This window comes from Kogia breviceps, chromosome 10, assembly GCF_026419965.1.
Source record: "Kogia breviceps isolate mKogBre1 chromosome 10, mKogBre1 haplotype 1, whole genome shotgun sequence".
Lineage (NCBI taxonomy): Eukaryota > Metazoa > Chordata > Mammalia > Artiodactyla > Physeteridae > Kogia > Kogia breviceps.
In genome coordinates this window covers 688,535-716,218 of record NC_081319.1, presented here as the reverse complement: position 1 = coordinate 716,218, position 27,684 = coordinate 688,535, and the positions used below count along the sequence as shown (strand labels likewise).

General features: G+C 61.1%; 3 protein-coding genes across 6 annotated transcripts in view; 2 read left to right on the top strand and 1 right to left on the bottom strand.

The window, feature by feature from the left end:
- Positions 1-2,641: 2,641 nt before the first annotated feature.
- C10H3orf22 (chromosome 10 C3orf22 homolog) lies at positions 2,642-11,774 on the top strand. The gene is given in 5 exon segments (XM_059078148.2): positions 2,642-3,754; positions 8,586-8,715; positions 9,580-9,711; positions 11,103-11,215; positions 11,218-11,774. Coding segments are annotated over 4 exon segments (615 nt in total). The 5' UTR covers positions 2,642-3,754; positions 8,586-8,626; the 3' UTR covers positions 11,499-11,774.
- A 2,730-nt stretch (positions 11,775-14,504) lies between these two features.
- Positions 14,505-27,422, bottom strand: CHST13 (carbohydrate sulfotransferase 13). Of its 3 annotated transcripts, none has more exons than XM_059078144.2 (3): positions 27,293-27,422; positions 17,739-17,821; positions 14,505-16,026 (listed from the first exon to the last, which is right to left on the bottom strand). In XM_059078144.2, the coding sequence occupies exons 1-3, from the start codon at positions 27,387-27,389 to the stop codon at positions 15,184-15,186; spliced, it is 1,023 nt and encodes a 340-aa protein (XP_058934127.1). In that variant the 5' UTR covers positions 27,390-27,422; the 3' UTR covers positions 14,505-15,183. The 3 variants fall into 3 exon arrangements, with proteins under 3 accessions (XP_058934127.1, XP_066899366.1, XP_066899365.1); XM_067043265.1 differs by lacking the exon at positions 27,293-27,422 and adding an exon at positions 26,168-26,374; XM_067043264.1 differs by lacking the exon at positions 27,293-27,422 and adding an exon at positions 23,456-24,163.
- UROC1 (urocanate hydratase 1) overlaps positions 20,631-27,684 on the top strand; it is a 42,271-nt gene continuing 35,217 nt past the window's right edge. The window contains exons 1-3 of one of the 2 annotated variants that reach the window (XM_067043261.1): positions 20,631-20,781; positions 23,605-23,758; positions 24,767-24,845. The gene's annotated coding sequence lies outside the window, so the exon portion shown is untranslated. The remainder of the gene's footprint in view (positions 20,782-23,604; positions 23,759-24,766; positions 24,846-27,684) is intronic. The other variant, XM_067043263.1, reaches the window with a different exon arrangement.

Here is a 27,684-nt window from a genome sequence, read left to right as displayed (position 1 = left end):
TACCTCTGCATAATAAAAGCCACATATGAAAACCCCACGATTACCATCTAACTCAGTGGTGAAAGACTGAAAGCCTTTCGTCTGATATCAGCAACAAGACGAGGATGTCCCCTTCGCTGCTGCTGTGCAACATAGTACTTACTGAAAGTTCTAGCCACATCAGTTAGGCAAGAAAAAGAAAGAAAAGGCATCCAAATTTGGAAAGAAAGAAGGAGAACTATCTCTGTGCACAGATGTTACAATCTTATATGTAGAAAACACTAAAGATTCCACACGCACAGACACAGAAACTGTTAGAGCTAATACATGAGTTCAGCAAACAGCAGGATTCAAAATCAACACCAAAAAATCAGTTGAATTTCTACATACTAACAATGACCAATCTGAAAAGGAAATTAAGAAAATAATTCCATTTACAATAGCCCCCAAAAGAATAACATTCATAGGAATTAAATTAACCCAAGAGATGAAATAGTCATACAGTGAAAAGTACAAAATGTTGCTGAAAAAGATTAAAGAACACACGTACGTGGAAAGACATCCCACATTTCTGGGTTGAAAAGCTTAATATTGTTACAATGTCAGTTATGCCCAAAGCAATCTATAGATTCAGATTCTGTCAAAATCCCAGCAATGGTTTTTGCAGAAATAGAAGAACCCATCCTAAAATTCACATGGAATCAAAAGGACTCTGAATATTCAAAACAATCATGAAAGGGAACAAAGAGGGAGATCTCGTACTTCCTAATTTCAAAATTCACTGCAAGTCATCAGCAATCAAAGCAGTGTGGTACTGGCACAGAGAGGGACCTATAGACCCATGGAAGAGAATAGAGGGCCTTGAAATAGAGCCTCAGTATATGAGCAAGGGTGCCAAGGCCACTTCACGGGAAAGGAACAATCTTTTCACCAAATGGTGCTGGGGAACCACACGTAAAAGAATGACGTTGGATCCTTGCCTACCATCATATACAAACGTTAAGTGAAAATGGATCAAAGACTTAAATGTAAAAGCAAAAGCTATAAGACTCTTAGAAGAAAACATGGGGCAAAAGATTCATGACATTGGATTTGGCAGTGAGTCTTGTGTATGATGAAAGGCCAGGTAACAAGAGAAAAAATGGACAAATGGGACTTCAGGAGAATTTAAAGCTTTCTGCAGTAAAAGACACCAGGACAGTATTTACAGAGTAAAAAGACAAACCACAGAATGAGAGGAAATATTTGCAAGCCACGTATCTGAAAATCCAGAATAAAATATGCAGACTATATCGAGAACTTCCAAAACACAATAACATAAAAACAAACCAGCAAGTTTGAAAATGGGCAAAGGACTTTAACAGACCTTTGTCCAAAGCAGGTGCACGAATGGCCGATAAGCACATGAGGAGCTGCTCAGTACCACGAGTCATCAGAGAAATGCAAATCAAAGCACCGTGAGATACCACCTCATGCCCATCAGCGTGGCTCTTGTTCAAAAAAAGTCAGTGAGGATGTGGAGAAATTGGAACCCTCCTGTGCCATTAGGAGTGTGAAGTGGTACTGCCACTGTGGAAAAGTCTGGCAGTTCCTCAGAAAATTAAAAACAGCGTCACCATATGATCTAGCAATTCCACTTCTGAGTATACACTCAAAAGAAAGCAGAGTCTCCAAGAGGTATTTGTACACCGTGTTCATAGCATTATTCACAATAGCCAGAAGGTGGAAGAAACCCAAGTATCCATCCACAGATGAATAGATAAACAAAACGTGGACTTCACATACAATGAAATATGATTCAGCTTTAAAAAGGAAGAAAATCCCGACATGAATTTCATCAGCATGGACGAACCTTGTAGACATTATATGCCAAGGGACATAAGCCGGTGACAGAACTGGGGCTATTGTACAATTTCTCTTACATGAGAGCAGTCAAATCCGTAGAGGTAAAGTAGGATGGCGGGCCCAGGGGCTGGGGGAGGGAAAGGGGGAGGGGCTGTTTAATGGGGACAGAGTTTTAGTTTTGCAAAGTGAAGAGCGTTCTGGAGATGGAGGGTGCTGATGGGTGTACAGCGGTGTGCAGGTACTTAGTAGCACTGAACGCTACGCTTAAAAATGGTTACGATGGTGATTTTGATCTTACGTGTATTTTACCACAGTTTTTAAAACGCATTTCATTGTATGTAAAGTTGGTTTAAAGAAACAAACAAACCAACAGCAAAAAAAGCCCAAGACCAGATGGCTTCAGTGGTGTAATTCTACCAACCATTAAAGAAACATTAACACCAGTCCCTCTCAGAATCTTCCCAAAAAACTGAAGAAGAGAGAGCACTTCCTAACTCATTCTATGCGTCAGTATCACCCCGCCACCAAAGCCAGACAAAGACACTACAAGAAAAGAAAACTACAGACCAATATCCCTGGTGACGATAGACGCAAAAATTCTCAACAAGGGCTTCCCTGGTGGCGCAGTGGTTGAGAGTCCGCCTGCCGATGCGGGGGACGCGGGTTCGTGCCCCGGTCCGGGAGGATCCCACGTGCCGCGGAGCGGCTGGGCCCGTGCGCCGTGGCCGCTGCGCCTGCGCGTCCGGAGCCTGTGCTCCGCAACGGGAGAGGCCACGGCAGTGAGAGGCCCGCGTACCGCAAAAAAAAAAAAAAAAAAAAAAAAATTCTCAACAAAATAATAGCAAAGTAAATTCAACAGCATCTTTAAAGGATTATATACCGAGTGAGTTTTATTCCCAGGGTGCAAGGGTGTTTCATAATAAGGAAATCAGCCAACGCAATACACCACGTTACTAGAGTGATGGGTAAAACCCACATGATCATCTCAACTGATGCAAAAAAAGCACTTGACAAAAGCCCACGTGATAAAGCCATATATGAAAAACCTACACATCGCACCATACTCGGCATTGAGAGACGGAAAGTTCTTTTTTCCCCCGAGATCAGGAACAAGATAAAGATGCCTCCTTTGCCCGCCGCTCATTCAACTGGTCCTGGAAGTTCTAGAGAGAGCAGTTCGGCAAGGAAAAGAAACACAAGGCATCCAAATTGGAAAAGCAGTAAAGTGATGTGTCTTCACAGATAATATGATCTTATATGCAGAAAATCCTGGAGAACCCACAAAAACTGTTGGTGGTAAATGCATCCAGTTTGCAGGGTACGACGGAGAGTGCCTTGGGGACGTGGCACGGGAATGTGACGACACGGCCTCAGGGTCCGGCCCCTGCAGTCTGTGCGCATCCCCCACAGGACCAGCTCCGTGTGGAATGCATCGGCCCCAAGACCCCAGTATTTCTCAGCCCTCACGTCGCAGCCCCACCCACAGCACCAAGGCTGTGACCGCTTGTGCCCCTCAAGCCAGGTCATCCCCTGGCTTTGGTGACACCACTCTCTGTGTCTTCTCTGTCTGTGTCTCTGTCTGGTTCACGGGCAGAGACAGAGGTTCACGTTGGAGCATCTTAACCGTCCGCCTGACGCCCTCCGAACTTCTCCTGCCGCACTCTGTCCCCTTCGGATGAGTATCTTCAGTTACTGTTGATACCCCCGTGACCCCCGAACCACCGTCTTAAGGCCAGACTTCACCCGTCTGAATCTCAGACCCAGATGTTTAACTGCCTAAGTGGAGGGACGTCTCAGAGGGTCAGACTCCACCTGACCAGGACCGGACTCGTGGTCTGCCTCCAAGGCTTCGTGCAGTCCCATCTGGGGGCAAAGAAGGAAACCCCGCATCTCCGTGAGCTCCTCACGGCCTCCGTCGCCACCACGCTGTGTAAGTTGTATCTCCCGAACATCTCTCAGGCCCGCCCCCTTCCCTCCGTTCTCTTAGCACCTCGCTCCAAGGTGCCACAGACTGTCTCTCGTGGCAGTTACCCCGCTGGCCCCCCGGCCCGCCCGCTCCGGCCCCGTTCTGTGTGTCCTCCACACGGAGCCAGAGCCACGTTTTCAAAGCGTGCGTCTTGTCACCTCTCTCCTCACTGACAATCTGTGGCAGCCTTGGGAAGCCCCGGCGGGCCTCGCGTGGACCCGCTGCCCTCACCAGCAGAGGCCTCCTTCCAGCTCTGCTGCTCTATGATCAGCCTGGAAAGGGGGCGAGGGGCATCAAAAGCGAGGAAACTCAGCCCCCCCCCGGCCCCGTGGGTCTGCCACCTCCCAGACCAAAGCTCATGTCCCCTCCGTACTGTGACCTCATGCCAATGGGGCCCCTGGAACGTTCTCACCCGCCCGCCCACAGCCCCGAGATGCAGACACGGAGGCTCCGAGAGGGTCGTGTGTGCCCGGGGGGGGCACGGCGAGTCGGGCAGAGGCCGGGCTCCCACCTGGGACGCCCACGGCCAGCCCAGCCCTTCACAGACCCAGCCAGTGTGTGAGCTCAGAGGGGCCGACAGCGCGTTGGGCCCCAGCCCGTGCCGACGCCCCCCTGCTGTTCCTTCGAAGCCGTAGTCCGAGGCGCCGTGGCCCAGAGGAGAGTCCGGGGAACCTGGATCAGGCTTACGGGTGTGGACAGCCTGCTGGGAAGTCCGGCTCCTGCACAGCCCTGGACACCCGTGTGGACCGTCCACCCCCTCCCAGTCTCCTGACGGCACGGCCGTCTCTGCAGACCTCCTCCTCCGCCCCCCCTCCCTCTCTTCTGTGACCGCGAGGTCGGCCCTGCGCGGACCTCTGGACCAGCTGGTGTCCCGGCCAGCCCTCCTGCCCCCCGACCGCCGTGAGGTGCCGACTCAGCACTGCTCTCCCGGGACGGGACACCACAGGCCCCAGGCCAGGCGTGACCGCCCGGGCCGAAAGGCTGCCCCCACCTCAGGGCACGAACAGCTCCGGGGAGGTCCCTGCAGGGCTCCCCGGGGACCAGTCGGCAGCTCAGACCTGCCCTGTCCCGCGTCCCTCCCTCGGCAGGTCCCTCGACCAGTACCCCCGTCTCGGGGCTGCTCCGGGGACCCCAGCTGACACGCTCCCTACGTGTTCACTCGCAGGTGAAGGCCTAAGCTGTCAGGGCAGGAGGAAGCCTTGCGTCTTACACCGTTTGCCCCCCTCCTGTCCTCTAGTCCCCACTTGGGACGCAGGCGCCCTGGCCCGGGATGCTCGCCGTTGCTAGTCCAGCGGCGACCCTGACGGTCCTGAGCCTGCTGGGGCCTCCATGGGGCAGCGGGCCCCGGAGCTGCGCCCTAAGCAACCGTCCTCCCCTGCGCTGGCCCAGCCCAACGGCTCCTGGGCTGCGGCTAGGGCTCGGTCAAGGTCAGCCAGAGAAGCAGCTCTTCTGCAGCCAGGGCGAGCTGTTCGCTCTTTCTGGGCCTTCTCTCGCGCTTAGTCTGAAGGAGGGCTAGGGGGCCCTGCCATCAAACGTGTAGGTGCGGTGTGGGCGCTCACGTCAGGGGTCCTCGAAGCCGGAACGCCCGCCAGCCCAGCCCTCACGGCCACGCCCTGGCCAGCGGGGCTGCGGGCTGGATTCCAAGCCACGTGGCTTAGTGGCTGCAGTGTCACTGATTGTGACCTCAGGGGCTTCTGATGCTGCAGTGAGCCTGTGGGCCTGGGCCCTGGGGCCCTGGGGCCCCAGGGGCCAGCGTGGTCGTGTGCTCACCTGGTGCACGGCAGCCGGGACCACAGCCAGCGTCTCCCCCGGCTCTGGCGGCGTCCAGGCGGCCCGGTGAGCAGCCGGCCCCTTGGGGGGCTCGCTCACCCTCTCCTTTCTGGCTGCAGGCTCCCTGCCGGGGGGCTGGCCTTCGGGGGGTGCGCAGTGGCCCTCACGTCGGCATCTTCCTGGGCAGGGTCGGTGCCGGGCCCTGCGATGCACACCCTGCCTGGGTCGCTGCCGGGAGCGGGGAGGCGGCCTGTGTGGCTGGGAAGGGCGGTCCCAAGACGGCCTGGGGGGCAGCAGCGGGACGGAGGGCTGCCCTGGACCCGGCAGGGCCCTGCTGACCTGCGGGACGCAGGCTCGGCGGCGCGGTTTGCAGGGCCAGGCCCGGGGCGTAGAGGGTCTGCAGGCGGGGCCCTGTGGGCGTGCAGTCCCGTCGCCCAGCCTCCCCAGGACTGCGCCACGTGGGCCGGGCACAGCCCGGACCCCACCTCTTCCCCACGTGCTGGCGGAGGGGGGGGTGCAGGCAGAGCAGTTCGCCTTTTAGAGCCTCAGTTTCCTTCCCCGAAAATGGGGTGATGGTAATTTGTCCTCCATCCGATGGCAACATTGAACAAGGTCCTGCACGGAGCTTAACAGACACTTCACCTCCTGTGCGGACCCAGCCCCGTCCTGGACCAGGGCCCTCTCCTGGCTCCTCGGGAGGGGGGCGCTGAAATCTTTACCTGATAGCAAAGGGCTGGGGGCCAGGGCCACGGATACGTCCCTGGTGTCCTCGTAACAATCCTGGCCCCACGTCAGAGGCCGCAAAGGCTCCCTAGCCCGCGCTGGAGTGTTGCTGCCCCGTCCGCACACGGCGGCAGGTCAGGGTCAGGAGCCCGGGGCCTGGGGCCCGGCCTCCGCGACGCTGTGCTCGGGGCTCACAGGCCAGGGCTTCCTGCGTGGCCTCATCCCGGTGCTCTGTGCCCGGTGGGGCCGCCCAGCCTCGCGGCCAGCACGCTCTGCCACAACGCCCGGGCACCTGCGCCAGGCGGCCCTCGAAGACCTCCGGGGGAGCAGCCAGGCCCATCCCTCCACCTCTCCCCCAGGACCCCAGGAGAGAAAACCCAATCCCCACTGGGACGGCGGCCTCCTGGGGACCCAGACCCCAGACTTGGGAAGGGGTGCCTTGTTTCCAGGAGGCTTTTCTCCAGATTTCAGGAGATCCATTATCATGCAAAGTGTTGTCATGGAAACCCAGCTGCTGTGACTAGAGAAGGGTTGGGTGGGCAGCCCCAGCCTGGGATGGGGGGTGAGCTTCAGGTCTGACAGGGAAGGAGGGGCCAGCAGACAGTGGCTGCCCTGCTGCAGAGGGGTGGGGGTGGGGGGAGTGATGCTGGGGCCGGACGGCCGCCTGCGTGCCCGTGTGTGTGTGTGTGTGTGTGTGTGTGTGTGTGTGTGTGTGTGCGCGCGCGCGCGCGCGCGCGCGCATGTCCGCGTGTGCTCGCGCTTGTGTGTGGTCAGACGCGGTGCTGGGGGGCCCTGAGCAACCTTTGCCCTCTCCACCTGGTCCCTGGCGGCTCAGGCAGTCCCACGATGGGGGACAGATGCGTGCCGCTGTGAGATGCCTTACTTGGGAGTGGCTCCCGCGGCTCGGCAGGGGTGGGAGGTGAGAAGGGGGGAAAGGGGCGCTCCACATGGCGCCCCCACGGTGGGCAACTCCGCCCAGTCCTGCCAGGTCCTCCGCGGGCCGTGCTGTGGGGAGAGTGCCCCGGAGCTGTCCTGGTCAAGGGGCCAGGCAGCCCGGCTCTCCTTCCCCACCCCCTCCCTGCGTCACCAGCGGGGCTGCTTCCAGGGCACTGGCTCCCGGGGACCTGTCTGGCCCGGCGCAGTCAGACCCGCCGCAGGTCAGGCACGTCCGTGGGTGGCTGACGGCATCCACATGATCCCCACCTGGAACCAGGGCCTCGGCAGGTGCTTCGGGACCTCCCATGCTGGGAGCCGCCGCGCCTGTGGGGCACGGGGTGCCGGCAGGTGGCCGGCATCAGCCTGTGAAGGTCACTCACGTGCGGAGGAGCTGGCTGGGGGGACCACAGTGCAGCCACATTAGCACAGCCCCTGGGGTCAAGGGGCATGTGAGGCCCCAGTGGTCAGGTCTTAACCCCAGCCCTTCTCAGCCCTGACTTGGGTTCCCTTTACTCTTGGGTGCCTTAAAAGAGAACCACTCGTAACTGCTGGGCAGGGAAAATGGCCCAGCGACTCGAAAACCATGTGGCAGTTCCCTTTAAAACTAAAAATGGGCCTCCATCAGCCTGGGGACTGCAGTCCTAGGTGCCTACAACAGAGAAACAAAGTCTTATCTTCGTACAGAAACTCGTACGTGAACATCTGCAGCGGCTTTATTCGTAACGCCTCCAGCCTGGGAACTGCCCCGGGGTCCCGTAGGTGACAGTCCGGTCCAGCTCAGCCCTGGGCGGGAGCCCCTGCAGCCCCTGCAACGGCAGGAGGACACCAGTCTCCAAAGGGTGCCGGCCGCGCTATCCCACCCGTACAAGCCCGTGCAGCCGCGTCCTCACACAGACGGGAGCAGATCCGTGGTGGCCGCGGCTGGGGTGCGGTGGAGGGAGGATGTGGCTGCCAGCAGGGGAGCAGCTGGGAGCCTCCTGGGGCCGGTCAGCCGAGCGTCCCCTCGACCGTGGGGTGACACAGAGCCACACAGGGCATAGAACCGCATAGAGCTGCACGCACACTTAAACACGCGCGCGTACAGCCACACACACTCGTACACATGCAAACATACATGCACACGTACACACTATGCCCTAACATGCTCAGACACACTCTATACACACACACACACACACACACACACACACACACACACACACACACACACACACACACACACACACACACACACACACACCCTCACAGCAGAGCAAGCGTCCTGGAGCAGGGTGCTGAGGCGGGGCCCCGGCTCACCGGCGGGCGGTCAGTCACGGGGAAGCCATGCTGTCCAGGTCCCGACCGGCTCCTCCCACCTGTCTTCCAGCTGTGGCTGAAGGGCGAACCCCAGCTTAGCCTCCTTCTGCGATGGACGTGAAGGCCCCCAAGGGCTCCCACCAGGGTAAGAAGAGTAAGAACAGGACCGAGGAGAAGTTTGCCAGGAACTTTCCGTACAGGTACCAGACCCTGAGTCCGGACCCTGACCCCAGGCCCTGACCCCTGACCCCAGGCCAAGCCCTGCCTCCCCTCAGGCACCCCAGGAACGCACTCTGGGGCGCACAGCTGGAGTGGGGCGGTCCTCTGTCCACAGGGAGCTCCCTGACCAGCTCTGCGCTCCCTGACGGCCGGGCTTCACTTTCGCCCCCATCCCACCGTGAGCCGAGGGCCTCCAGAGAGGGGCCCAGGGCCCCCGGGCACCCCAGAGCCACGGCCAACCGCTTCCTTTGGGCCAGTGGCCCTGTCACCGTTCACAGTTCACAGCACCTGCTCCTGTGAGGGTGTGACGGGATAAGCTGCAGGGGGTGGGGGGGTCGGGGGAGGAGTTTGCAAAGCCCCGGGACACTCAGGAGCTGGCAGGGAAGGCCGTGTGCTGAGCAGGCGGGCGGGGCCTGGGAGGGCGTGGGAGGACCCGCAGCTGCCCGCAGCAGGCTGGGCTGGACAACTCACCTCCACCCTTGTTCTGTCGCCAGGCCCCAGACTCTGTCCTGTGAGGCCCAGTGTGGCACATGCACGTGGCAGAGTGGCCCTTACGTGAAACAAGGGGAGGCTTACACCTGGGGCCTGGGGCTCCCGGGGCCGGGCCGCTGCTGCAGGGCCGAGACATCTCAGCTCCACTGCTTCCTAGCTGTGTGACCTTGGGCAAGTCACTTAACCTCTCTGTGCCTCAGTTTCCCCATCCATAAAGGGCAGAGCAATACCCACCTCCCAGCATGGTTATAAAGCACTCAGAGCAGTGCCTGGAGCATGGAAAGTTCCAGGCAAGCAAGTGCTGTTCCACATGGCTGGGCTGCAGCCCCCAAAGATGCCAGGTGCTCCTGTAGGTTTTCCTGGCTGACGGAGACCAACGCGGAGCCCCCGCAGCCCTGGGAGGTCACGAAGATGAGCAGCTCGCTGAGGGAGCAGCTGCCCCTGCAGAAGACGTTGGTGCCCACGAGGTCCATCCCAGTCAGAGGGTGAGTCTCAGGCCGGATGTCACCGGCGCTGCCTGCGGGCCGCACCATCCGGCCTTCCACCTGGTCCACACACGAACGCACCACGTCCAGGCTGAGGAAACTGGGGCCCCGGGGAGACGCTAGAGCCCGCCGTCCCTCCCGCAGCCGGCAGGGCAGCTCGGGCCGGCCTGGCCTCACCTGGGGCCTCGTCCACGGGTGGGGAATCAGGGCCGAGCGTGGAGTGGAGGAGAGCCAGCTCTGGGGGTTGGAGGGGCCGGCGGGGGACCCGCACTGGGCAGCGCGCGCGCGCACGCACACGCACACACACGGGTGGTGGGGGGACGACACGTAGCGAAACACCCAGACACCCTGATAAGGACCCCGCACACGCAAACCTAAAGACGCACAGACACACCCACTCGCCCTGACCCGGGACTGGCATTCAGGTGTTAGACGTAGAAGGGCCTCCCCGCTGCCCCCCAGGACCCCAGCCCCAGGCCCGCGGCCCGCGACTCCTCCAGCACAGAGACGTGAGGGGGCGCGCAGGTCCTCAGAGCTGAGGCGGTGTCCTTTCTGACCCGGGAGGCCCCTGGCTCCGCCCTCCGTGTGTAACCCCGGCGAGTCACACAGCTGCACAGCGTCCCCTGGACGGACACCCCGAGAGGCGGCGCGCACGTGCACAGCCGCGCATGCGCTCCTGCGGAAGTCCAGCTGGGGCCCTTCCCCCACCCGCGCGGGCCCAGGCTGTGGCCTGGCTCTCAGCACCCCGCCCTCGCTCGGCTGCAGGCGCCTCTCAACGGACAGGCTGGGGGCCGGGGGCACCGGTGTCCCTGGGTCTCAGCTTCTCCCGGGAAGGGGTCAGGCGGGTCACGGTCCTGTGCCGGCGGTCAGGTTGCGCGTGGCCGGGGGTCCTCTGCGCTGGACGGAGGGAGTGTGAGGCCTGCTCCCCTGGACTGCCCTCCCTCACACCCCGAGCCCCTCGCAGTGGGTAGATCACCGGGTGCTAAGGGCCAGCGCTTATGTGAGGGGTGATGAGAGCCGCTGAAGTCTGGGAAACAGGAGTGGGGGCGTGGTCTCACGTGGAGCTGGGGAGGCTGCGCCAAGGGAGGAGGTGGGGAAAGAGGCCCGATGGGGGAGGGGGAGGGTGGTCTCGGGAGGTGGATCGGGAAGGTGGTCCCGGGGGTAGGAGTCCGCACGGTGTGGTGGCACGCGCCGTCGGCCCCTCCCGAGACGGGCAGGCGTGGGGCAGGGCGCGGGCGGCGTCAGGCTGCTGCATGGCTAGGCGGGTGGCGGGTGGGAGGCGGCGTGTCTGCGCTGGGAGCACAATCTTGGCTGCGGCCCCGGCTGACTTCTCTGAGGGGGGTTGGGGAGGCTCCCGAGGCTCAGCGCGGCGCTCTGTGTGGCTTCTCCAGGCAGGGGACCCCGGATTTCACGCCACTGTCCAGCCTCCGGCCGCCACCGTCACCACCAAGCAACGTCTGGGAGCTGGTGCTGCTGAGCCGCCGCTTCCCCGGGGCCGCGGCGCCCCGGGCCGATGCCGCCCGCCGCCCAGGGGCCCCCTCCTGGAGCCCGACTCTGCACTGCCTCTCCCTCGGCCACCCGCCCCCCGGGACGCTCAGGGCAGCGGCTCCGGGAGCTCCCTTCAGGCTGAGGTGACCTGTGGGGAGGCGAGCAGCCCTGAGGAGCCCCGGAAAGGTCGCCCCGCGAAAACACGCTGCAGGTTCCCACCCCCTCGGAAGGTCGTCCGCGTGTCCGGCTGTGTCTTCTCATCCATCAGATGGGGTGACTGTCAGTTCTGCCACGTGTGAATAGCATTTCCAAGAATTTACCTCAAAGATACGCTCACACGTGTAAGTAAAGAAAGATGTTTGGACAGTGATATTCATTCCAGCGCTGCAGGAAATAGCAAGTGATTGGAGGCCACCTAAATATCCGTTAACGGCGGCTTTAAATTATGCCACAGCTGCACGGCGAAGCACGAGACGGGCCTCAGAAAGAAGCAGCAGTGCTTTACGTACTGATCTGGAACAATCTACAAAGGACGTTCAGATCGTTTTTTAAAGCACAGCAGAGAGTGTCTAAAACGCTGCCGTCTGTGTGTATTAGAAAATGGTGTGTGTGTGTGTGTGTGTGTGTGTGTGTGTGTGTGCATGTATACGAGTGTGCACGTGTGTGTGGGCATGTGTACGTGGGTGCGAGGGTGGAGCAGGTAACAACTTCTGGGTAGAAAAGCTGGGGACGGGCATAGCGTTTTCTAAACGTTTACTGCGAGAACCTAACGCCACGTCGCGGGTGTTTTACGGCTCCAAAGGGAAGACTCGCGGAATGGAGGAGGGGCTCCCGGCCCGCTGCAGTCCAGCCCGCGGGATCCCCTGGCACTCGCAGCAGCAGCATATGTGGGAGGGTGGCCGCTGAGGATGTAAGGGTTCCCCTCTGCTCTACTGAGACGGGGGCCGGGGCGTCGTCTCGGAGCCCTGGGAGAGCACTCAGACTGGGACCCTCGCTGCAGCCCTCCCGCTGGGAGAGGGGGGGTGGGGACCCTGGGGAGGACCAGGGGGGCCGCCCCTAGCAATGTGGGCAAGTGTCCATCTCGTTCCAGTAGATGTTTGGTTGTTTCCACTCTCTGCGGCGGTGGGCGAGGCTGCTCTGAGCCTTCCTGTCCGGTCCTGTCCCCTGGCACGCCGTCTCCAGAGAAGACTCGCTGGCCAGAGGGCTCCTGAGGACCCACCCTCACCTGCGGGCACCACCCTGTTTCCCGAGGGTCCCTCTGCACGCGGCCATGAGCAGCTGACAGACAGGGGCTCCTCCAGCCCCACCTCCAGGCTGCACTGGCCGTGGCCCCAGAGCGTTTAGGAAACGGAGGTGGAGGGCGCGTGGGGCAAAGCGGGTGGTTCTGTCGTAGAAAAAGCTCAGCCAGTCCCCTGAATCCAGTCATAAAATGTGCTGCTCTTCAGGGGCTCCTCCTCTGCGAGTTCTCGCTAAAGAGAGGACGTTTAGGGAGTGAGGAACCATCTGTTGGCCTCGCTGTGTGCTGAGCGTTCGTACACGAGGTCCTCAGAGAAGAAAACGAGCTCTGGGAAGCACTTCACAAACTAGCGACACACTGCATGCCTGACGGCAGGAGAGGCTGAGTGGGGTTCTCGGTGCAAAGTCACCCCACGGGCCAGAGAAGTGACCACGGTGGCCCGTGTGGGGCGTGGGGCGTGCTGCCAGAGTGCGGGTGCAGCCGCCCAGGCCTCGATTGGCCTGGTGCCCCGAGTGCAAGTTCAGTTGGGAGGAGGTTCCAGGAAGCGCCTCCGAAGAGCAGGGAGGGCCTCCCCGCAGGCACCGGGGGCTGAGTCCCGGGAGAACTCTGCAGCTTCCCACCTGAGGCGCAGACGCTGCAGGGCGGGCCCCCTTCAGAGGGGGCTGACGGCTTTTCCCTGCAAGCAGGCACTTCGAAGGGCGCTTCCTCTGCCTCCCCTGCGGCTGGAGGAGCTTCAAAGCCTGGTCCGGCGGGTGGGGGCGTGGGAAGTGGGGCTCTGCCCGGAGAGGGAATGTGCAACATCCGTCCAGGCCCAAAGAACCAGGGGTTTATTTTAGCAAACTTTTCAACCACGGAAATAGGCCTCCCAGGAAGCTGTTTGGATGACAAAGCCACAAAATAAAAGCGAAAGCAAAACAAGAGACAGAAACCAACACCACAACTACAAAAATCTGGGAAACATTTTCCTGACAAATGAAAGCCCTAAAAAGCAAAAGAACACTGAAACTTCTCTTAAACAAGTCTTTGTAAACCGATCCATCCACCTACACCCGTTCCATCCCGAGGAAGGTGCTGAGCTGCAACACCCAGTTCCCGAGACTGAGGAACTGGGAAAACAAGACAATGGTGAGCAAGGTAGACGCTTGGGAACTTCCGCTGGTGATCTCAGTCCTTTTAGGAACTTATGTCTGGTTTTAGTAGAATCCCTGACGGGGGTGCCTGATTGAGAGCCCCCTGGGCGCCCTCACGACTTGTCCAGCTCTGCCCACGAGACCCTGCCTCTCTCGGATCGTCCAGTGACCCAGCCGGGACCCCAGCTCTGGGAGGCTGGCTGACGGCCTGTGCTCTGGGAGGACAGGTGTTCCAGCACCAGCCAGACAGCTCGGAGCAGTCAGATACCCCAAGGCAGGCGAGGGCAGGGCACAGGGGAGGGCTGTGTGGAGGGCTGTGGCGGGTGTGACACGGAGACACGGGGCGCGTGCACTGCTGCCCGACCTGAGGGAGCAGGTGCGCATGTGATGAGTGCCAGGCCGCAGCAGGCGTCGAGGGCTGACGGCACGCGGTGTCACGGCAGAGCAGGAGGGTGAGTTGTGATCCTGATGCCCCTGGGGTGTGGCTTCTGGATGGAGGTAACTCAGCAAACAGGTCACATCACAGGCCGCGTGGGCGCTGAGTGAGCTTGGAACAAAGCTGTGTGTCGGGGCATCGACGGCATGATGTAACACAGCGTGTGTGTAGCTCCTGAGGGGGGATCCTCATTGCCAAGCAGCCCAACACACACTACACACATGCACGCACACACGCAGGGCAGGAGGTGGCCTGAAGCGCAGGGCTTGGCTGAGCTGGTTTGGCTTTAAGCCTCGACCCAGGCAGAGTAGGTTTCCCCCAAGTGTCATTGTTGCCCCTTGAGCCGGAATGTAGCACCCTCCGTGGCGTACCCCCTGGCTATCCCACTCCCCACATAACCTCTGGTACCTGTGGGCTGCTGTGAAGGTGACCCAGGCTCAAGATCAGACAACCTCATGCCCCCAGAACAAATGGCAAGGTGAGACACAGAAAGTCTAAAACGTCAGAAAGTAACGAAACACATTTATTTCAAAAACATGAGCTCCCCAGCTCACCAAGGTCGTATAAAGTCTGCCACTACGTTGCAACCTGGGCTCTGTGGGCTCAGGAAGACCGAGCGGGACAGAGACCAAGGGTGGGGCCAGAACGGGGCCCTCGAGGAGCTCCCGGCTCAGGACGCCCAGGTGGCCAGCAGCTCACGGTCGCCAACTGGGCGGAGCTGGAGACAAGGCTGGTCTGGCCCGGGGAGGGGGGGTGGGCTTCGCTCCTTGTCCAGAGCCGTCCTCACCAGGGCAGGTGAGGTGGGGAGGGCCCCGGGATGGGCCCCAGTCTGCGCCGAGCCAGCGTTCTAATCTTGCGCCACGGATGGGTTCCGGGACACAGTGGACAAAAAACGGGCTCGCAACCTAAAAACCTATTATCCCATCCTCAGCCACTCAGGGGTCCTGGGGAAGCACCCGCCGGCTGGGGCGCTTCGAGGAAGCAGGCGGCAGGCACCCAGGGGTCCAGCCCCCCCACACACACACCGCGGGGAGGTGGGCTGCACGGGGGCTGCACCGGGGATGCGGTTGGCCCGGGTGGGCGGGCCGAGGGTGAGAGAGCGCGGGGGCGGCGGCTCTCGGGGCGGAGTCAGGGCCCCGCAGCCTGCGTAGTTTCCGTGCCCCATCCCCCCGCCCGCAGGGCTAGCGCAGCTGCAGGTAGGACGGAGCGGAATAGTTGAAGAGCAGGAAGTCCATCCTGTAGAGGCCGTAGAGGCGCTGCTGGTAGAAGGGGCTGATGTCGCGGAAGAGGCGCGCGGCCCGGTCGCGCGCGGCGGCCCGGTCCCTAGAGGGCGGCTCGGGGAAGCGCAGGCCGGGCGCGCCCACGAGGCTCAGCACGAAGGCCGCGTCCTCCGCCAGCGTCTCGAACTTGCCCACGACGTCGTAGCGCAGGCGGCACGGGTGGCAGAGCGCGTGGGCGCGCTCCCAGTGCTCGTTGAACGGCCCGTCGCGGCGCGTGCGCGGGTCCAGCAGGTAGGCCAGGAACTCGGCGAAGCGCACGTCGTGGCCGCGGAGCAGCGCGTCGGGGCCCGGGCGCGGCCGCAGACGGCGCACGATGCCGGTGCCGAAGCGGCGCTGGAAGGTGGCGCCCCAGGGCCGCTGCAGCTTGTTGCGGTAGGCCGAGGCCAGGCGCTCGAAGGGCTCGCGCACAAACAGGAAGGCCAGGTAGGTGCGCAGGCGCCGGTTGACCTCGGCCGGACTGAAGTCAGCCAGCGAGGGCAGGCGGCCGGGCGCGTGTGCCTCGTGCGCGGGGATGGCGCGCGGGTCTCCCGGGCCGCGGCCGCTCAGCGCCAGCAGCACGCGCTTCCAGTTGGTGCAGGCCACCTTGGGCACGTAGCAGTAGAGCAGGCCGTGCGCGTCGTCCACCAGCACGTGCCGCAGGTCCTCCGGCCTCAGCAGGCGCTGCCGGCGCGTGTGGCGGCTGCAGGCGCGGCGCAGCAGGTCGCGCCGCTGCCGCTGCACCTCGGCCAGCGCGGAGCGCGGGCCCTGCAGGGACAGGACGGGGGTGGATCAGGGCCGCGCGGGAGACAGGGGGCCTGGAGGGGGGGGAATGAATCTACCCGGCCTGGGGCGCGTGCAGGATGTGACTGATCGCGTGCACGGCACTCTGGACGCCGAGAGCCGGAGAACGGACGTGCGACGTCAGAGTCAGCCTGGTAAAGAAGTCTGACGTCAGAGCGCCAAGCGCCGGGGCAAACTGAGTATCTGCTCACCGTTCCCTAAAACCGGGGTGGGCTGTAAGACCAGAAGCTTACACGGTAGTAACGTCCCGAGGATGGTGATGAGCCCTGTGCCGTACCAGGGGCTGCTGGTCTCAGAGCACCTTGAGATGTAAGCAGTAAGTGTCCCAATGGCTTAAACTGGCCTCAGCTAGCTTTTCTGTTGCTTGCAGCCCCATGAATACCAAGACAGGCACTGCTTTCTCCATTTGACAGAAGAGAAAACAGCCTCAGAGGCAGCGGGTTGCCTGCAGCTGTCAAGGAGAGAAGCTGGGACTCCACCTCGGGTCCTTCAGGATTCAGAACCCGGGGCTGTGCCCACCGGTTCGGGACAGAGTCCTACAGCCACAGCCCGCATCCCTGCCAGCCTGGCTGACCCTCAGCCAGGCTCTAGTCCTTATGAGCTCTGTGACCTCCTCGGGGTCCTTGGCCTTCGTGAGCCATAGGTAAATGGGGTTAATGACGCCCCATCATACAGGATTGCCGTGAGGCCTGCGTGGGCTCCCAGAACTCGAGTGCCCGGCGCACGCTCAGCGCTTGTCGGTCAGACCGCTTCTCTGCTGTAGTTTGTCCAGCTGCAGGACGCCTTGACACGTAACGGCCACTGGGCCCTCAGGCTGCGAGGGGGCCGAGCCAGCCCCACCTGCCCCCCGCTCGCTGTGTGGCCCAGGGCAGGCCTGTCACACTCGCTGAACCAAGGCCTCCCACCTGCACCCCAAGGGCGTGGGTGCCGTGGGCTCCGCCCTCAGGGCTCCGGTGGGCAGCCGCCTTCCCCAGCCCTGTGGGGTCCTTCTCCCCGGCCCCCCATTGCCCTTGCCCTGCTGTGCTCCTCGGCCACCGCCAGGCACTCAGTGCCCCCGTTGGCAGCTTCACTGTCCCTCTGCAGGCCCCGTGTCCCTTTCTCAGAGAGGGTCTCCGTGTACACTGTGCCCTCCCGCCAGAGCTCAGGGCAGCCTGGACACAAGTCAGTGCAGGCTGGTGCGGGAAGCCATCAGATGCCATCCTCCCCCCGCGGGACCGTCAGCGCCTCGAGGGCAGGGACCCAGGTGACCCGCAGGCGCTCGGTAGTGCTGAGTGTGCCTGGCGGGGGGAGGCGCTGTGAGCCGGACGTGTGCTCCCAGTGGGCACAGGGTGTGGTCCCTGCAGGTCCCCCCGTTGGCGAGGGGGTGCCCGCCTGTCTCCCTCTGTCACAGCAGGACTGAGATCGGGGGTCCCTTGGCTGCCACCTGTTGCCATGGGTGGCACACAGCCCGCTGGTCGTTCTCTCCGCCACGTGGAACAGTGCTGTAGAGAGCGTGGCCTCAGTCCACAGCTGGAGACCCCAGGTCTCGGCCTGTCCCCCGATTCGCCCTGCGGCAGCCCAGCATTCCCTCCCGGACAGAGGCTGGCTGTGGCTGCAGCCCCATGGCAGCGGGTCCACGTGGGAGCTCGGGGTTCCCTGTGGCTGGAGGCGGAGAAACGGGGCGTCTGTCCCCCTACCTGGTCCAGGTCGTAGAGCATCTGCAGGGGACTCCTCCTCTTGCCGCCAAGCCAGCTGGAGCCCACGGCCCTGTTTTCGAACGCTGGGGGCATAAGGAGAGGGGTGTTCACTGGTGCACCAGACAGACTGGCCGTGTTCTTGGGGGCTTGGCCAACTTACCTCGGCATGTTGGATCCACCTCTGGGACTCAGTTTCCCGCCTGTGTCCCTCCTGCCCCTGGGGGCACGGACAGGGCCCGTCGTCCCCCAGGGCAGGGTGCTTGGTGTCACTCCTGCCCCCACGTCCTGCCCTCCGGGAATGCCCTGACCACCCAACCTCTCCCACCTACCTCTGCCGGCCACGTGCATGGAGCCCTGAGGGTTAGGGCTCAGCAGGCTGGCTGGGTCCAGCCTCCCCTGGCCCCGGGCACGGGCAGACAGAAAGGGCTAGGCAGCAGCGGACACAGCACGGCCAAGCTGCCGGCTCTCTGGTGGTGAGCAGGTGACCAGCTCAGGTGACCCGCTGGGGACACCTACAGTGGCCCGTACGTCCCCTGCTGGTGTGTGTGTCGCCTCATGGTAAGCGCAGGTTTTGCTCTCACCCAGACTGGCAGCGTCCGAGGGCAGGGATGCTCTCTGTCTCATGGCTGCGTTCCTCAATCTTCCTGAAACTACCAGAGACTCATGTTTTTCTTAAATATGATTATAGTTATTAATAAGCTAATAAATTGTAATGCAGTCTTTAAAATATCACCCAAACTGGCAAGTCTTTGGCTAGGCCGACCAAGGAAAAAGGAATGAACACGCAAAGTACTAAAAATGGGAACGAAAGAGGAGACATTAGTAGTGGACCTTACAGAAACGAGAAAGGAGTAAAGAATACAATATGAGCAACTGTACAACAGCAAATTTAACCTATATGAAACTGACACGTTTCTAGAAAGATACACATTTCTGAAATTGACTCAAGAAGAAATAGAAAATCTCAACAGACATATAACAAGTAAAGAGACTGAATTAGTAATTTTTAAAAAATTTCCACAAAGAAAAGCCCAGGATCAGATTGCTTCACTGGTGAATTTTACCAAATATTTAAAGAAAAAGTAACACCAGTCTCTACCAAACTCTTCAACAAACAAACAAACAAGCAAACAAAACAGAAGAGGAGAGAACTTCTCAATCCGTTATATGAACCCAGCATTACCCTGATACCAAAACCAAAGACGTGACAAAAAAAGGAAAACTATATACCAGTATCTTATGAATACAGATGCAAAATCTTTCAGGAAGTACTAGCGAACTAGACCCATCAACATGCAAAAAGCGTTATACACCGCGACCGATTGAGATTTACTCCGGAAGTGCAAGGTTGGTTCAACATAAAAATATCAGTCAAGGTAATACACCATGTTAATAGAATAAATTTAAAAAAACCCACATGATCATCAAGAGATGCAGAAAAGACACTGCACAAAATTCAGTACCGTTTCATGATGAAAACACTAAACTAGGAATCGAAGGAAGCGTCATCAAACTGATAAAGGCCATCTGGGAAAAACCCTCAGCTGACAGATTTAATGGCCGTACAAAGGAGTGAAGCACTGACACCTGCTGCCACGTGGATGCACCTTATAACCTGAGGCTGAGTGAAAAAAGCGCCACAGGAGGCCCCACCCACATTGTTTGACTGCGTCTATATACAACGTCCAGGACAGGCAAATCCATAGAGGCAGGAAGTAGATGAGTGGTTTCCAGGGGCTCTGGGTGGGATGGGGGGAGGGGGCCGGGCAGGCAGGCGCTGGGAACGTGGGGGACAGGGCTAGTGGCTAACATTCTGGTTTGTACGGCTGTGAGAGTGCACAGCTTTTGAATATGCTAGAAAACACTGTACACCTTAAAAAAGTGAATTTTATAGAATGAGAGTATTACCTCAATGAAAATAAATAATATTGACCATAAAAAATAAGATATACAACAACATGTGTAAATCTGGTTTACAAATGTAAATAATATTCAATGGCTACTGAAAAATTATTGAATTCATAAGAATATGGAATATTCATATGAGGAATATCTTTTAAGAATTCAGGATCATATGAGAAAATAATTTATTCATAAAAAGGACGAACGTTTCCATGATCCTTGGCTTTCAACCAAATCAAGAGTCTTAAAATGCTGCCAGGATTCGAGACTTTTCCTTAAGACAAGTCTTTGGCAAACCAGCAAACCTGGAAAATCTGATGAGCTGATGTGTTGGCCAGGTGACCACAAGCAGTGGTTCTCCAGCTTGAGCAGGCATGGGGCCTTTTGAGACACGGGTGGCCTGGCCCAACACGCAGAGGCTCAGGTCCTTGCATGTGTGGAGCGGGGCCCGTGAGCCTGTGTTTCTGACAGTGCAGGTGTGCTGCTGCCGCCGGGCCCGCAGTGCACGTTAAGAACCGCTGGGCTGCAGCGGTGTCCGGTGGAGGTGGTTGAATGGACCAGTAAATGACAGGCGGACGGGCCGTGCCCCAGCCTCCAGAGCCCTCTGTGTGTACCTGAAGCCCGCTGTCCAGGCCACCTGCCAGGCCTCCGGTAGCCGCAGGGCCCCTCCCCACTCCAGTGTCCCCAGAACAAGGACCAAGCTCTCCTGTGACTAGGGCACATGGAGGGGTGAGGCTCTCAGGGCCTGCCCGGGTCTTGGGGGTCATCGGTGCTCCCAAGAACTGAACCTCCGTTTCCTGGCTGCAGGCTGGCAGGGAGGCCCCAGGAGCTCCGGGCACCACACTAGCCCAGCGCCACGCACAGCCCTGGGAGGCGGGGGTCCGCCTCACCGCTCCGCTGATGGGAAATTGGAGCCTTTGGGAGGGGAGGAGCTTCCCTCGGGGTCACGGCTGGGGATGGAGAAAAGGCTGGTGCCCACGGGGCGGGGGGGTGGGGCTGGCGCGGGGTGTAGCCTGTAGAGGAGCAGACCTAGGACACCTCCATCCCAGAGCCCCACGACTCGGAAGCACGCAGCCTTCTGGAAACGCCAAGCGTTGTGTGGGGCCTCTCGTTTCCTGGCCAGACCACAGCCTGCAGGAAAGTAGGTTCCATCCCAGACCCCGGGAGCCAGTGGGTGGAAGGCGAGAGGCCCAGAATAGCCGCGGCCAGTGATTACAGGGCTGGGCCGCCGCCGCCCAGCTCCACCCGTGCCACTGCGGAAAGCAGAAGAGCCGTGGTCCGGCGGCGTGGGCAGGCTGGCCACGGAGGAGGGTCGCAGGGGAGTGCGCCGGCGATCCCTGGCTCCAGCCCCGCCTGCATGAAGCTGGAGGCCTGGGCTCTGAGGGCGGGGGCCGTCCCCAGAGGGCCACACGGAGGCACCCTGCTACCCCCACTCCCGTCGCCAAGCCCCTCCTGCCTGTGTCCTCTGCCCTCAGCCCCTCCACCAGCCTCCGGGTCCCAGGCCTCCCTGCCAAGGGCGCTGTGGAGCAGACAGGCCAGAGGGTTAGGTGGGCAGGCCCAGCCTCGTGGCCAGGGGGGGGCCTGGGCCAGCCCAGAGCAGCCACAGGCAAAACCACAGGCGGGTTCTCCTTTGGAAAAGGAAACAAAAATAGGTTATAGAGAGAGAGGCGGGGGGGAGAGGGGGGAGAGGGTGGGGGAAGGAGGGTGGGAGGGGCTGAGGGGCGACACAGGAGGACAGGCACAGAGGCTGGGAGAAGGTGAAACAGACAGCAGGATGTTGGAAATGGCTCAAAGCAAACTAGCTGGGTGTGACGGGGCGGGAAGCAGCTGGGGGTGGTGGTGAGCTGCCCGCAATCCGGGGGTGCCCAGGGCCCACGCCCACGGGGTATAGGCCGGGGATCCGTGCAGACCCAGACTCCCAAGCAGCCCTGAGTCCCGGACCAGTGGGCCAGCGTGAGGCCCAGCTTGACAGCCCAGTGCCTGCTGCACGTGGGCTGGAGTGTCCTGGGTGGCACAGGAGCCTTCAGGGAGGCCGGGGAGCCGGGCAGGAGGTGCTAGGTGGGTGAGAGCCTGGCGCCGTGCCCTTGCTTTGCTCACTGACATGCATACTCTTGGGGGTAGGCACTACTGTTATCCCCACTGACAGATGGGGAAACTGAGGCTCAAAGGCGCAAAGAAAACTGCTGAGGCCTCACAGCAAGTAAGGGCCTTAAGCAGGCCTGACCCCAGGCCATGGCGTGAGTCCTTTACTGCCGTGCCCTCGGGGCCCACCCTGCCCTGCAGACGACCCCGCCCATCCTCACAGCACCGGAGGCTAGGGGGTGGCACGCCCGCACAGGGAAGCCGAAAACAGAGAAACCGACAAACGGTCCTTGGCCCGCTCACCCTAAGGACAGGCCCGGTGCAGCCGTACCCGGGCCACTTGACGCTGCACCCGTGGGGGAAGCTGTGCTTGGTGACCCCCTGCCCAGGGAGCAGAGGTTATGACACAGCCTCTGGTTAATAAGTTCTAGCTGGGCCAGTGTCGCAAGAACAGATGGGCAGGACCATTCGGTCCCCTGGTGACCTGCAGGCCTGGGGCAGGGACATTCCCTCCAGAGATCAAGCCCTTCACAAGAGAAAAGCAATCCTGCCCCTTTTTTTTTTTTTTTTTTTAATAAGTAGCCATCTCTCCACTTGTATTTAAGATTCAGACTGTACACTGAGCTCTCTAACGCCCAGAATGGAACCCTGCTTGGTCAGATCACTCCCAGTACAGCTGCGTCCCCTCTGCCTGGGACAGTCACAGGTTTTATTCCCACCACTGTGTGATGGTAAAGCCCACGTAGCTTCTTGCTAGCTGATGGCAAGTCCCAGTTCCTTCCAGGGCCTCTCCAGGCCCAGCCCCACCCTTCCCTGCTCACTCACTCACTCAGCTCCAGCCACACTGCCCTCCTGCTGCTCAGTGGACACATTAGGTGCGTCCCCACCTCAGGAGAAACCTCTACACTTTAGGGTCAATACTTCTCACTCAGATCTCAGCTCTAATGTCCCACCACAAAGAGGGCCTCTCCCGGTAATTTATTCACAGCACTCGTTACTGCTGAGGTCATCTGATTTGTGTGGGCTGATGTCTGGCTGCCCCTCTGGAAGGTCAGCTCTGCAAGGAGGTCACTGTCTTGTTTTCTTATAATCCCTGTACCTCAGCTAGTGTCTGCGAGTATTTATTTAAAGACCAAGGGCCCTTCCTGGCCGTGGGGCGATCACCCCAATTCCCAGCCTGCCAGTCAAGGCCACTCACCGACCTACAGTACCTTCCTGGCCTCCACTTCACTGCTCCCGCTCACGAAACCTTGAGGGAGCAGCACATCCCTTAGCACACCGGGCCGTTTCACTCCTCCACGCTTCTCTGTGCCGCTTCCTCTGCATGCAATTCTCTTTCCTTGTGGCCCACCTGGTAAATTCCTATGCAGCCTTCAAAGCCCAACCCAAGTACCCCTGCCCTGTACAGTAGAAAGCATAAGGGTTGGGATTTAGACGTGGATTTAAATCCTGGCACCCATACGTCCTAGTTGGGTGGCCTTGAGCAAGTCACTTCGTTTCTACCGATCTTAGTGTCTTCCTCTGCAAAATGAGACGACCAGTCCCTACTCTGGAGCCTTCCGTTTTGCCAGCTGCCTTTTACTCTCTGGAGGCCTGGAAGGTGCCTTAGAGCTCCGAACCCTTCGGCAGTTCAGGAGAGTGGGCAGCAGTGTGGTGAGCAGCTACTGATTGGGCTCCCAGCAGCCACACCCCCTCCTCTTGGTCGCCCACCTGATTCCCCTCCAGACACAAACCTGCTTGTTCCCTCCATGTGGTTCTCATAGGCTCCCCACTCCCGTAGCTGCTGGGTTGGGCATGTGACCAGGTCTGGCCAATCAGAGCATACCATCCCTTTCTGCCACAGCAATTGGCTCAGAGGTGGGCACCATGTGATCCAATCTAGGCCAATGAGATGCCTCCTTGGGGGCCCTGGTTGAAACCACGGGTGAAGGCACTGCCTGCTGGCCGGGGAGCGGGGAGTGAGGCCACCACAGAGAAAAGCCAGACCTAGAGATGCAGACGTGGTTCGAGCCCCTGACGGCAGAGCATCTGGCCCAGTGAGTCTGAGACACGGTCCTCTGGGAGCGCCCCATCTCTGACCCGTCACCTGTTGTGCCTTGGACAGAAAGGAGTCGGGGGTCCAGTCAGGCACTGGGGCGCCACGGGGCAGGCGTTGAGAGACCTTGCGGGCTGCGGCCTGCGGGGCTCTGGGGGAGGCAGTGGATACAGGGCAGCCGGGGGCAAGCTCAAACGCCTGCACTGAGGGGCTGCTGCTGAGGCCTCGGGGGCCCTGTCCTCACTGACCACCCCCGCAGCCCTGGCACCTTGGCTCACCAGGAGTCACTGGGCATTGCTGCATTTATTCTGCATGGGACCAAATCCTGGTGTCTCATTAGAAACGGTGGCTGCCTACAGGGCCCTACACTGCACGACCGCAGGGGCTCCGAGACCATGGTGGACCGTTGTCCCCTCGGCCTGGGTCCCCAGGTGCTGCTGTGCCCGAGAAGGCAGCGGACGGACAGCGGGGACAGAGCCCGCGTCCCCACCCGAGCCTCCTGGGTCCTTCCCCCTGGAGCCCCTCCAGGAAGGCTGTTGGGGGAGAAGTGCCTGTTACCCCACTTCACGTTCGAACCTCGGACAGGAAGCAGGGCTCTAAGGGACAGGCTGTGCCCCAGAGGACGAAGAGGGCAGCAGTCCAGCCCAGAAGGGAGGGGCGGGCCCCCTGGGAACAACCCCCCACACACACACACACCCAGGATCCCCTGCAAGTGGGCAGAGGCCCACCTGGCTCTGAGAGAAACACCCCTGATTGCCAAGCTCAGGAAAGATGCTCAACCCTGTGAACCTGGAAGGGGATGGAGGTCAGGACAGGGTGGAGTAGGGTGGGCTCCAGTACCTCCCAGCAAGGCCCCTGTGGACCAGCAGGGGTGGGGAGCTAAAGCAGCAGCATCACGGCTCTCCCTGGGTGTGCCTCTGGGGACAGAGGGTACAGACTGCAGATCTGGGTTTTTGATGTTAAAACGGAAACTCTGGGAGGGCAGGTTATCAGCAAGTTCTGTCCCCAGCCCAGGTTGACGCCGGCACAAGCAGGCACCCAGCGAATACGTGGTCAAGGGCATCACACAGAAGCAGTCACCCCACCAGGTAAGCCCCAGGGGAAGTCAGGGGTGGGCGGGCAGGGGGTCAGTGGGCCTGTCAGTGGGGCTGGGGCGAGGGTAGGGCGCTGAGGGCGGCAGTGCCCTAGGCCGCTGTCCCCCCTCCTCTGGCATCTTCCTCATCCCCAGGACCCTGGCCACTAGGTCAGCATTGGCCTGACGGGCACCAGTTAGGCTGCTCCAGACCTCCCCACTAGAAAAGGGGCAGCGGAGCCCACTTCAGGGGTCTCCGGCCCACCTTGTGGCAACTTTTGCCGCTTTGGAGACTCACCCGCCTGGAGGAAGGGGCTGCAGTCCCTCCCGGGCCCTGAAGCCCTATCCCCCTGCCACAGGCCACATGCTCCACCTCCTTCCACCTCGGGCCACGCTGCCGGGACACACTCGGAGAGGCCGCAGGCCCTGTTGAAGCCACTGCCAGAGGCCCCGGACAGAGACCCTGCCCTTTCTGCCCCGCTGTCTCTGCGCCCTCTGCTGAGCCTGCAGGCCCACCGTTAGCCCGGCCTCACTGGCTCCTCGGTCAGAGGCTTCAGCTCAGGGCTTGGGGGTGGAAGAGCCAGCAGGGTAAGTTGGCCTGATTAACCCTTGCATGTCCAGGTCACCCTCAGAGCTCTGATGGCCGGCAGCAGGCCGTGGGGAAAGGTCTGAGGGTCCAGAAGGAACAGAGAGGGGCTCTGGGAAGCAGAGGAAAGGCCCCTCCCCACCTGGGGGCGCTGGGAGCAGGGCTGCCGAAGGGTCTGCCAGGCCAGGCGCAGTGAGGCCACTGTGCTGGGGCGGAGGGTCATGGGTAAGGCTATTCATGAGGCAGGTTCGGCTCAGGTGGGGAACGGCCTGAGCAGAGGCTAGGAAGGGGGCATGGGAGGCACCCTCCGAATCTGCAGGAGAGGGAGGAAGTCAGAAGGAACAAAGTGCAGGTTTTCTCTCCCCCCACACCCGAGCCTGAGCCCTGGGGGCCAGGAACCACTGTGCCCTGCCCGGCCCTAGGTCCCAGTAAACATTTGTCCAAGAAAGACTGGGTGGCCAGCGTCATGACCGCAGACACTAGGACTACAGCCCACACAGTGCCGGGGGACGCTCGGCTCAGCTAGGACAAGGGAACCCCCTCCCCAGGAGGCGGGAACACCACCCCCATGGCCACTCAGCTCTCAGAACTGGTCGGGGGACGGAAAGACTGACTGCGGCTCTCTCCCGTGGGCCTGGGGAGGCGGCCAGGTCTGGGCAGCTGTGTCCAGTCGTGGAGGGGATGGTGTGCTGAGCAGGGTCACCGGGCAGCGCCCTGGTGAGCACCGAGGAGACCTCCCAAGCCCGGCTCACCTGGACCCCAGCCCAGGGGCAGTCACAGAGGTTTGAGGTGAGCAGGAGAGGGAAGCCCCGCACCCCAGGAGGCAGGGGGCACCATGCCACCCGTGTGACATCTGGCTTGATGAAGAGGCTGGGAGTCAGGCACTTTGCTCCCATGTAACTTCACTTCCCCAGAGACCCTGTAAGGAAGAGCAGCCCATTTTATAGATGGGAGTCCTGAGGCCCTGGGCAGGGGGGCAGGGGTAGGTCACCCAGACCCAGCCAGGTGGGTACATGCTGACCCAAAAGTCTCCTCAGCCTCATCTCTTGAGCCACCCTGACCCCACGCTCCCACGGTCCCCTCCCACCTGGGGACACGGTTACTTCCTCCCTGGACCCCCTCTGCAAGGCTCCAAAGGTGTGATTCCAAGGATTCTTGCAGAGCCCACAGGGGGTGGGGGAGGAGATACAGATTCCCCCGACACACACTCTCACGTTCACTCACACACCAGGAAAAGGCAAACAGAGCAGAGGTCAGAACAGTCCTCTGACTGGGCACCTCCAGCCCCAGGCCTCCCACGGGCCCCTCGGCCTCTCCCGTGAGTGAAGACTCAGCACATGCGCGGCTCGGAGCTGGAAAAACGCACGGCGGTCACGACTAGCTGCCTGTTTCCCCCACTGGACCATGAGCTGGGTGCTCAGGACCCTAGTCCTTCCCGGTGGGAACTTCAGGCGGAGCAGGCGCGCCAGGGCGCAGCGCGGTGCGCGGAGGGGCCACCTCCTGACCCAGAGCGTCAAGCCCGCCACCCTGCGCGGCCGCGGACCCGGAGGGGTTTTCGGGCGCTAAGCGGGGTGAGCGCGAGGCAAAGGAGGCAAACTTCCCGGGTGGGCCTCATGCCCTCCGCCTCCCCCCACTCACCTGGTCCCTGGGCACAGGCTGGGAGGCCCGGACTGTCACCTCTCACCCCTGCGGGTCTTGGGAGACCAACTCCCGAGGAGACAAGACCCTCGCGGGGAGCCGGGACAAGGGCGGGGCGTTTAGAGCCTTTCTGAGCCCACCCGCCCCAATCCCCCAGCCCGGGAGGAAACCGTAGGTGCCCCCGCCCGGTCGGGGTTCCGGCCGCTGGTGGGGCGGCCCTGGGGCCGGCGAGCACTCACCTGGGCGCAGGGCGCGGGGCGCGGCGCCGAGGAGCAGGAGCGCGGCGCCCAGACACGCGGCCACCAGCGCGCGCCGCCGCCACCAGCGCCTCCCCATGCTTGCCCGGCGCGCGCTGCTGTCCGCGGGCTCCGGCCCGGCCCGCAAGCGAAGCCGGCCTCCCGCCCCGCCCCTGGACCCGCCCACGGACGAGTGCTCGGACCAGGACCTGAAACCCGCCCCAGGGCAGCTCGACCCAGGCCCTCCCGCTGGCCTGACGGCGGACGAGTCCTCGGACCCGGACCCGCACCGGGAACCGGACCGAAACCCTACCCCCAACCCACCCCAGGGCCGCCCAGGGACTGGTCCCCACTCCTGGATCCGGACCTGGGACCGCTTCGGGACCCTCCCGGCG